This window comes from Capsicum annuum, unplaced genomic scaffold (genome assembly GCF_002878395.1).
Source record: "Capsicum annuum cultivar UCD-10X-F1 unplaced genomic scaffold, UCD10Xv1.1 ctg2684, whole genome shotgun sequence".
Lineage (NCBI taxonomy): Eukaryota > Viridiplantae > Streptophyta > Magnoliopsida > Solanales > Solanaceae > Capsicum > Capsicum annuum.
The window spans coordinates 529,706-541,408 of record NW_025833162.1 but is presented as its reverse complement, the minus strand read 5'-3'; the positions used below and the strand labels follow the sequence as shown (position 1 = coordinate 541,408).

Here is an 11,703-nt window from a genome sequence, read left to right as displayed (position 1 = left end):
AAATTTCATCATCAACTATAACATCTTTTCTTTCTCTTTCTGTCTTTGTTATCAATAACAAATGTTATCAAAATTTGACACTACTACGAAATTAAATAGGTAAAACTCTGTAATTAATTATATTAACAAATTTACTTATGAGGTCTGCTCAATCATGTGCTGCAGTACTTTTTTTCATAAAAAAAACACCTAGTTATATTGATGTTGCTTTAATTAATATTACTTGTGATTCCTTTTTCTTTTCCTTTGGAGATAACAGGTAAAATGAAGGAAGAGGACCTCCTCTGAAGGTGAATGAGAGATGGTTGTGAGGGTGTTGCGGATAATGATGGAGAAAGTGCTGATAGGAGACGGATTGAAAGAGAAAAAAAGATTTAAGAAAGATACCTCTTACACGTCTAGAATGAGTAAACTACATTTGCTATGCCATGTTATGAAATATGCTTAATAAACACATTTTATACTCCTTTGCTTTTATTTGTCACTATTTTTTTAATTAAATTTTTATTTTTACTTTTTATTTTTGACATATCAAGAAAAAGACAAACTAATTTTCTTTATTTTATCCTAATCCGAATATTAATTATTTATTCTCCAATATATTACTATAAACATATTTAATAGGGGTTGTATTGTAAAACCATCATATCAATTGTTATTTTCTTAAAGAATGTGTCATATTAAAAGTGATAAGTAAAAAATTTAAAGGTTCAATAGAAAGATGATGCAATTGAGGTGGTAAGACGAAAAAAAAAAATCAATAATTTCCAAAGGTTGTTTATGTCATCCCATTTGAATATATTAATTTCAATACTTAGGGATCGTTTGATAGAGTGTATAAGATCAATGCAAAATATAGTGTATTAGTAATGCTTGCATTTGTAGTGCTTGTATTAGTTATGCATGTATTATTTCTTATACATTGTTTGGTTTGATGTATAAGAAAGAATACATCTTACATAATTTCTATAAAAAAAATGTTTGTTTTCAAAAATACCCTTCTTTGATTTTGTACACTTTTTTGCAACAAAATTTTTTTACCATCTCAAATATAACTAGTATTGTTGAACTAGTATATAGAGGTTTCGGATTAATTGCAAGACCTGCATCTTTGCGCATGAAATATTATGCTAACGGATTAACATAATTGAAACAAAAATAAAATATAAGATGTAAAATTAAGAAATAGTCTCAATTTTTTTTTAATCTTTTGAAAGACCCTCGAAGCAATTATTTAAATATGTTACAATTATTAATTGTTGTAGATTAAAATGGTGGAAAAAAAATTGTGAAATGTTTTGAAAAAATTCACTATTGCAAATTAAAATGGCGGGAAAAGAAATGGTGAAATATTTTAAGAGAGAAATTGAGGGGTATTAAAGTCATTTAATAAGTTAATGCATGTATTAAAGACTTTGCATTACTAATACATAGAAAATGGATGGTATTAGTAATACACACATTAATACATAATAGAGTGTATAACTAATGCTTGCATTAGTTATACATTGACTAAAAATTGTGCTACCAAACAAGATATTCATAATATATATTAATTAATACATGCATTATTTTTATCAATACACTCTATCAAACGACCCCTTAGAGAAATTATTATGATTAATAATAAGGGGTAAATTGGAACCAAGTAATAACGCATTTTTGATTTGATTTGATTTTCTAAACCGTTTAGTTTTTATTTTTTTTTGGCTTACATGATTTTTTAAACTGGATAAATAAAAATATTACATTTATTTTCTGTTTTTAATCTATTATAGACAATTGGGGCAGATTCATAATTTTGCACAAATATAAAAAGATTACCTTGTGTAAAGACAGGTATCCTCAACAACCCGTTTCCACCACCCACTTTTTTTGTTCCATAAATAATCATACAGATAGGGGGCAAATATATACTACCTCCAAAACGTTCCGGAATAAGTTAATTATTGAGATATTTATTAGTGTTTTAAAATAAATAAATTATTAATTTTTTTTATAAATTTACCCTTACAGTTTAACAGCTAATTAATTTTTGAAAAGTTATTATAAAAACAACTTTTTTTTTTAAGAGGTAAAAATAAAAAGTTATGTTAAATTTATGTTTTAATATTTTTTTCTTAATTTATGTATCAAAATTTAATAATTCATTTATTATGAAACGATGAAAAATAATATATATATATATATATATATATATATATAGTGAAAAGCAAAGCTTAAAGTTAAACTTTGTCAACTTTTTCTCATCTTGCATCCCTTTCTTTCTGGGGGTGTTTTTTTTTTTTTCCCTCTTTACAAATCTTGAAAATATTTTTGGCAAGACAAATGGAAGGTGCTAGAAAATTGGCAAACAGGGCAATTCTGAAACGTTTGGTTTCAGAATCAAAACAGAGCCGTGTCAATGCAATTCCATCATCCCCAGCATCTCTTTACAGGGCTTCAAGGTATGTATCTTCATTGTCTCCTTACACGTTCCAGGGTAGGAATCATGCAAAATCTTTCAATTCTCACCAACAAGTTAGATCAATATCTGTTGATGCATTGAAGCCAAGTGACACTTTCCCACGCCGACATAACTCAGCCACCCCTGAAGAACAAAGCAAAATGACTGAGTTTTGTGGGTTCCAAAGCCTTGATGCACTGATTGATGCCACTGTGCCTCAATCTATTCGTATTGAATCCATGAAGTTTAATAAGTTTGATGGTGGATTAACCGAGTCACAAATGATTGACCATATGCAAAAATTAGCCTCAAAGAATAAGGTTTTTAAGTCATATATTGGGATGGGATATTATAACACGTATGTACCACCTGTTATATTGAGGAATCTTCTGGAGAATCCTGCTTGGTACACTCAGTACACTCCTTATCAAGCTGAGATTTCACAGGGACGTCTTGAGTCCTTGATGAATTATCAGACCATGATTACAGATCTTACTGGTTTGCCAATGTCCAATGCATCTTTACTAGATGAAGGGACCGCAGCAGCTGAGGCTATGGCCATGTGTAACAATATTCTGAAAGGAAAAAAGAAAACTTTCCTTATTGCAAGCAATTGTCACCCTCAAACTATTGATATTTGTAAGACTAGAGCTGATGGATTTGATCTTAAGGTAGTCAAAGTGGATCTTAAGGACATTGATTATAAGTCTGGTGATGTTTGTGGGGTACTAGTTCAATATCCAGGGACGGAAGGTGAGATCTTGGATTATGGAGAGTTCATTAAGAATGCACATGCTCATGGAGTGAAGGTTGTTATGGCATCTGATCTTTTGGCCTTGACAATGTTGAAACCTCCTGGTGAACTTGGAGCAGATATTGTTGTTGGTTCTGCTCAGAGGTTTGGAGTGCCTATGGGTTATGGAGGTCCTCATGCAGCTTTCTTGGCAACTTCCCAAGAATACAAGAGAATGATGCCTGGAAGAATTATTGGTGTCAGTGTTGATTCTGCAGGAAAACCTGCTCTTCGTATGGCGATGCAGACCAGGGAACAACACATCCGCAGGGACAAGGCTACGAGTAACATTTGCACAGCACAGGTACTGAGTGAACTACTGTTTTTCAATAACATCTATGCTATACCTATATTTATGTTTCCTAGACTAGATTCTATATTACAGAACGTTCTTAAACTGTAGTAGTAAATATTTTAACTGGTTTGAAAAATGTTTCTTTCTGCTTGTATACAATGTTTTGTCTGGACATGAGCAGTGAGAGTAAAAACAAATCAAAATCTCATTTTCTTGCAAGTCTTTATCTAACTTTCATATGTGCATCAGAAGGCGCTGATGCATGATGCTGTGCAATTTATTTCCTTTTATTGGTTTATGATTTTGTCCTTTTATTATGCAGGCTTTGCTTGCCAACATGGCTGCCATGTATGCTGTCTATCATGGACCTGAGGGGCTAAAAACCATTGCCCAACGTGTTCATGGTCTTGCTGGAACATTTTCTGCTGGTCTCAAAAAGCTTGGAACCGTAGAAGTTCAGGATCTTCCATTCTTTGACACTGTAAAGGTTAAGTGTTCCGATGCAAAAGCAATTGCTGATGTTGCTTACAAGCATGACATTAACTTGCGGATTGTGGACAACAATACTGTAAGTCTAGCTAGCTTTTCTTTTTTTGATTTTAATCTTATCAATAATTGAATTGATGTTATGATTAAGTGAACCCCCACTTTTTTTTCAGATAACTGTATCTTTTGATGAAACTACTACCTTGGAAGATGTGGACAATCTGCTTAAAGTTTTTGCCTTGGGAAAGCCAGTAAGTATGATTACTCCCCTATCCATGCTGCTGGTAGCAACTCAATGTATGCATAGTGTGTTCCTATCTTTGATGCTGTTAATAGGTCACGTTCACTGCTCAATCAATTGCACAAGAGGTCGAAAATCTGATTCCTTCTGGACTTACAAGGGAGACTCCATATTTGACTCACCAAATATTCAACTCGTAAGGGATCCTTCAATGGTTTTAACCATCTATATCCTGTAAGGTTAGTGCTAGTTTAATTGTTACTCTGATGATTCAGGTACCATACGGAGCATGAGTTACTGAGATACCTTCATAAGCTGCAATCGAAGGACCTCTCCTTGTGCCATAGCATGATTCCTTTGGGCTCCTGCACAATGAAATTGAATGCCACAACAGAGATGATGCCAGTGACATGGCCTAACTTCGCAAATATTCACCCTTTTGCACCCACTGAACTGGCAGCTGGCTATCAGGTTGTTACTGCTTAGAGGAATACCTGCTTGCAAGCTGCAGAAACAAAAGAACTAATCAAGAATGTTACATGCCTTCTTGCAGGAAATGTTCGACGATTTAGGTGACCTATTGTGTACAATTACAGGTTTTGATTCCTTCTCGTTGCAGCCTAATGCTGGTGCTGCTGGAGAATATGCTGGATTGATGGTTATTCGTGCATATCATACGGTACTCGTCATAATCTCAATGAGTAATTTGCTTGCGAATCTGATTTATGGTCTCTGAACTTAATTAAGATTGTATTTGTGAAATGTTTAAAGAGCCAAATAGGTGGGAAAATATTGCACATGCTTTCACTATTTTCAGCTATCAAATACCAATCCCTTGTACCAAAGATAACTTTTTCCTTTTACTTGTCCATTTTAGCAAATCAAGAGAGAGATATTATCTTCCTCCAATATTACCCTCATCATTAAGTAACTACATAAAGTTTAGTTGTTAAATTTAGATTTCCAGAGCATAGTTAATATGGGTAATTTAGTAAAACAAACCCTTTAATAAATGATTCCTTAAGGGGATTGTCAAGTCAATAGAGGAGTAGTAAAAGGGAATGGAGGGAGAATTAGGGAAAATCACCTGATGAAACCCCATTCTCGGTGATGATCTTTACTTCAATCTAGTTACTACTGGACTTCTGTTATCCTTCATGGAGTTGTAGAAGGCTATAGAGTTTTAATCTTCCAAGAATGCTTGATTTACCATAATTGGATGCTAATGGCCATTGGATTATAGTTTTTCCTTTTAATTATCAGATTCTTATCCTTTGTTCATCCTTAACTGTGTAAAGCTTTTGGCTAGTGTAATTGAATTTGAGTTTTGCTGCAGTCGAGGGGTGACCATCACCGCAATGTATGCATCATTCCTGTATCAGCACATGGAACAAATCCTGCAAGTGCTGCAATGTGTGGGATGAAAATTGTTGCTGTTGGGACAGATGCAAAAGGAAACATTAATATTGAAGAGTTGAGGAAGGCTGCTGAGGCAAATAAGGATAAACTTGCTGCTCTCATGGTAAATCTCATGCTACTATTATATGGCATCTTTCTGTATTGGTTGTATTTACTTAAATCTTGATTAAATTTCAGGTTACCTATCCATCAACACATGGAGTTTACGAGGAAGGAATTGATGAGATATGTAAGATAATCCATGACAATGGTGGTCAGGTGTACATGGATGGAGCTAACATGAATGCACAGGTAATTACCTCATATCAACTCCTAACCTCTCGTGCTGTAATTTTTCTTGCTCAGATTTACAGCTTATTTGTATAGTGTGTAAACTAGGATGCAGACATTTCATCATTTTAATTCTTGTAGATTTTTCTTTTTTGAGTCTGTTTAGTGATAAGACCATTATATCTCTTTAAATTCTAGCTCAACAATTTTGAAGTTAGACCTTATATCTTAAAAGAAGGGGACATATTTGGATTAGGTAATGAACCCTAATTTACCCTCCTATCCTTTTCTTCCTCTTTTTCCTTACTCCTGGGTGATTTGATAGTTGTCCCACATGATATGTGAGATAGTACGATTTACTACAGTTTGGTCTGCTCTGACTTTTGTGAAGTCATATTGTGTCCAGTGCTGTCAAGTCTGGAGCTCTCTCTTTTCTGGATTGCTTACCTTGGTTTAAAGGTTTTATCAGCAGCTTGGCTGTGGTCAATAGAACTTTCTGAACAAAATGATAGCTGTTTTTTAAACTTATGTATAATACCTTTCTTCTATTTACTCTTCAATTACGTCATCAAAATTTAGTTTTAGTTCAGCTACTAACCATACCACTTTGTTGTTGGTCGTTTCTTGTTTTCGAGGGGGAGTAGATGCCGGTGTTGTTCAGCCTTTTTCATTCATCGCTAATTTCTCTTTACAGGTCGGTTTGACAAGCCCTGGTTTTATTGGTGCTGATGTTTGTCATCTAAATCTCCATAAAACATTCTGCATTCCTCATGGTGGAGGAGGTCCTGGAATGGGTCCAATTGGAGTGAAGAAGCACTTGGCACCATATTTGCCATCACACCCTGTGGTATGTCCGTGATAATCACCAGTTACTTTACTAGATAAAGCTCTCTAGGTCCTGTAGCCTTGTTCTTTGCTTAGATTTATGTTTCTTCAAAATAATATTGTGATTATCAAACTTGCAAACTTTTCTCACTTCATTGGCCTGGGATTTTGTTGTATCTATCTTGTTTAGTTTGCTTAATCATTGTAATCTCCTGAAGGTGCCAACTGGAGGGCTCCCAGCTCCCGACAATAGTGAGCCACTTGGTGCTATTTCTGCTGCACCCTGGGGTTCTGCACTTATTTTGCCGATTTCATATACCTACATTGCGATGATGGGGTCTAAGGGACTTACAGATGCATCAAAGATAGCTATCCTGAATGCAAACTACATGGCTAAGCGTTTGGAGGTTTTTGTTCTTTTATACTCATATTCTATTTGAGTTGAATTTTCTGCTTTCCAGACTCGCTATGCCTGTCTTTATTCATTATAGGGCGAAACAGTTTGTCCTGCAGCAAGTGTTCAATTTGTGTATGCTTCGTAGCTGATCATATTTTGTGCTATTGATCAACAGAAGCACTACCCAGTTCTCTTCCGAGGTGTCAATGGAACATGTGCCCACGAGTTTATCATTGACCTGAGGGGCTTTAAGGTAGTTTTTTTTTGAATCATTTCCACTTCACTCCCTTTTTTTACTGGCTGTTATACTGTACTGAATCTTCTGAAATCTTGACCTTTCAGAATACTGCTGGGATAGAACCTGAAGATGTTGCTAAACGTCTTATTGACTATGGATTTCATGGACCTACAATGTCTTGGCCGGTTCCTGGTACGCTTATGATTGAACCCACTGAAAGTGAAAGCAAGGTATAATACAAGGATGCATATTGAATGATACAGGAAAAAGTTTCAGTAGCACACACATTATAGCTTTTAATTTGGTGATCCTGAAGTAGCTGTATATTATGCAGGCGGAACTAGACAGGTTTTGTGATGCACTCATCTCCATCCGAGAAGAAATCGCTCAGATTGAGAAAGGGAATGTTGATATTAACAACAATGTTCTCAAGGTATATATGTGTTATTTTTTCTTGTGGATTATTTTAAATGAAATGTTTTGTCTGGTTATAACTTGCATAAATTAGGAGATATTAATTGAGACTTGTGTTGCAGGGGGCTCCTCATCCACCATCAATGCTCATGGCTGATGCATGGACAAAACCATATTCTCGGGAATATGCTGCGTACCCTGCTCCATGGCTAAGGAGTGCCAAATTCTGGCCAACTACAGGTCTTTATCATCTCTATTACAACTCCAATTTTAAACCTACGAACGTAACGTTAGCTAAATTGTGAAGTATTAGATTTTGTCTTATTCAGTGATACATTGAAATGTTGAGGCGTTCAGCAAACATATACTTTCGAGCACTTAGTGCTGGTCAATGCATTTTCTATACTTCCACATACTAGCAATCCGTACTGATATTATGTCCTTAAATTTTAAACACCCAATCAACCTACATGCACAAAGTGTTTTCCTTTTTGTTATCAATTATACAAAAAACTTCATTTTGAAGAGTCATTAGTTTTCATGTAATCATCCTGCATAATGATAGCTAATGGACTAATTAATCAACTGAGGACATGCATGACACTTGCCCTTAACATGTCCTATTACAACAGAACTGCTCTAAAAAGCTATTTCTATCAAATTTTGTGTACTTGAAATAAAAATAGTGTGTTTTACTGAGCACACGTTAGAAGAGAAAAAATGTACTCTTTCTCTCTCCCTCTTTGGTCCATGGGGTTCTCATCATGAATATAGTGTAACAGTTAGACCTAGGAAGAGTAAATTTGCAAGTTCATATGAAGAGATCCAATAAGATGATTGAAAAAAGCTCCAAGTATCTGCTGAAATCTACAGTTCTTACATTTATTGAACTATATTGCAATACCGATTCCCTGTTCTTTGTAATTGTGTTACTTTTCATTTTTTTTTCCTTGCCAAATTTAGTAAGAAATGCTACTCCTTCCATCCCATTTTGATTGTCAGTTTAGGTTTTAACTCAAAAAGTTGTTTAGGAATTCAAGACTCAGGTTAGTTGTTGTTTCTAACTGTACCCTTGATATTAAAGAAGAATGCACGGCATTGAAGATAAAACAATCAATATATTTTTATTAAATAAGTGTAAATTAGTAAACGATACCTTTGTATTTATTATGTTCTTAATGGGCGTGAAATTAGCCAAAACAACAATTAAAATGGAACAAATGGAGTCTTATATCTTGGTATTGATGATAATTTACTTGTGATTGTATTTCCAGGACGAGTGGACAATGTGCATGGAGATCGCAACCTCATCTGCACCCTTCTTCCTGTGTCAGAAATGGCGGAAGAAAAAGCTGCAAATGCTTAAGCCTTACTGTTTCATTGCTTATAAGTTCCTTACAAAGCATGAAATCACCCTCATCAATGATCCTGTTGTACATACAAGTTTCATATCTATATGCTTGGTGGTAGCTGATGATTTTCATCTTCTTGCCACAGTTTGATGAAAATCTGCTGTATTAACAGATCATGTTGATTATTGCAGCTCACTTCTTGTAATCTTCAATTCCTGTCTTACTCCAATCTCTCTTTCGCCACCTACGTTGCGCGGATTCTTCATTCTTCTTCATTTGGCTCGACATACCTGGGCCTAACGGATGTGACTAGAGTGTGGTTACTTCATGTGATTTTTTAAAATATACAACATAAAATTTAGCAAATATATTGACGTGCCCATATTGGATACTTTAATGCAAACTGAACCAGTGAACGAGCCTGAGCAAACCTAGTTCGTGACAGTACATCACATAACAGGTTCAGCAGTATGGCTAGGCAAAAACTTACTTCTTTCTTCTAGACCCTTGAGATTTTATAAAGTGAAAGATCCTTGTACAACTCATAGAACGAACTTTGTCGAAGAATCCATACTTAGCTATGTTGTAAACCTTTTGGGTGCGACTACAAGTCAGATAAATTGAGGAGGGAGAATAGCAAATTGTTTATTTTTATAACTCATCGAAGATTGTTGAACTTGCCGTCGAAAAGGTTACACAAACTGAACTTCGCTTCACTAGGAAACAAAGTTTAATCCACAAATTAATTGTCTTTCTTGCATGTGTTTTTTGGGAGAAAAAAATGTGAGAACTATGCCCGTAACTTTTTTCTAGGAAGTTTATCTTTAATCTTGTCTCTGCCCTTCGGGTCGGATTAGCCCACAAGGTGTAACCTACAATCCAATAGTTAACATTTCCCACTTTCGCACATGGTAGCTCGACCCCAAACTAGTACCATGTCAACAACATTTGTTCATAGTAAATAGTCCGTGTGACGTGAGTATCAAGATATATACCTTTAAGGTTTTATAGGAGCGTTACATAGAAATTTAATTACATGCGTAAAGAATTCACTACTAACATGGTGATCTCATTACTAGCAATACCCGACACCATTCGTGTCACGATCCAAAAATTAAGGGTCACGATGATACTTGTCATCGCAAGCCTTTACGCCTATCATCCAAACTGATATGAAAAGAGAAAACAACACCAAACCCTAAGGTAAAGCTTCCAGAACAAAGTCGAACCAAACATATATAATAATAGCAGAAAAATACATAACAAAGATACCATAAATCTCCCAAAATTCGGTGAACCAACTAAGTACGTATCGAAGTCAAAATATACAATCGATAGCTCAAAAGGAGCAATTTTTGTCTCTGAAATACAAAACAAGACATAACTAAACAAAAGGAGATAGTAGATCAACTTTGAAAGCACAGACCGACCGCTACCTCAAAAATACTCCAAACACCGCCTGAATTACCGTGCGGCACACTATACCTAGATCTGCACCGAAAGAGCGCAGCAGGGATGAGTACGGTCCACTTGTACTCAGTAGGTATCATAGGCTGACTGAGTAAAGTAGAAACTAAAGCACATAAAATACACACTATGGGCACGTCACCTGCAATCAGAAAATGTCCCAAATGATAGCTCACACTGTCTCCACTAACAGTTCTGTAATATACACATATACCGAAATACAGGTACATGAAAGAGGCACAAATAGATAAATATTAAATCAAGAATGAAAACACAAACATAGAATGTGCACAACGTATAAAAGTGCAATGAAGATGATGATAATGATGATGCAATGCACAAAGTTATCGCACAACCACCGTATACACCTACCGAGTTGTGCTCCCGAGGTAGGATCCATGGGGATTCGTCAATCCATATACAATCCAATAGCCAATACCAATCCAATATCCATAACTCTTTTCCGGCACATACATCGGCAGAGGATTTTTAAAGATGTCACATTTTCTGTCAGAAAAAGCCAGTATTGTCACAGTGGTACAATGTTTCATGAATGTATATGATATGAGGATGTAGTGCTTACAACCAACCAGAATGAGAATTTCCAAATCCAACCAATATACCAACCATGTGATCCAAAAATTCACTTAATACGCCAACCACTGAATTTCCCCTTGAACTTGTTCGCATAACTTACTTTAGCACTTAAACTTAACTTCCGTTTATTTACCCCCTTAACATCTTTAGAGTGTATTATTTTCACCCCTCAAAACTGAATACCACTCTCACAACGGAAAGTGTGTTACACTCGCCTACACATCAACGCCATGTCAATGTCATGTCGGGGCCACGTCATTGCCACGTAAGAAGTTCAATTTTTCTAAATAAAAATTAATACCCCACACATTATTTTTATATATTTTTTTAAAAAAAATGAAAAATCTATATTTACTATTATATATATATATAAAATTATATATATATATATATATATATATATATATATATTTATATATATTAAATAAAAAAGGCACCCCCGCCCCCATTTTCTATCTTCTTC

The 11,703-nt window shown here is 35.0% G+C and overlaps 1 protein-coding gene across 1 annotated transcript; it reads left to right on the top strand.

Annotated features, from left to right (window-relative positions):
• Positions 1-2,212: 2,212 nt before the first annotated feature.
• On the top strand, positions 2,213-9,388 carry LOC124885370 (glycine dehydrogenase (decarboxylating), mitochondrial). The gene is made up of 15 exons (XM_047402771.1): positions 2,213-3,543; positions 3,857-4,102; positions 4,194-4,271; positions 4,357-4,457; positions 4,537-4,732; positions 4,815-4,940; positions 5,598-5,783; positions 5,858-5,971; positions 6,645-6,797; positions 6,994-7,182; positions 7,348-7,425; positions 7,515-7,640; positions 7,745-7,843; positions 7,947-8,064; positions 9,099-9,388. Exons 1-15 carry the CDS (start codon positions 2,329-2,331, stop codon positions 9,188-9,190), a joined length of 3,117 nt encoding a protein of 1,038 aa, XP_047258727.1. The 5' UTR covers positions 2,213-2,328; the 3' UTR covers positions 9,191-9,388.
• Positions 9,389-11,703: the final 2,315 nt, after the last annotated feature.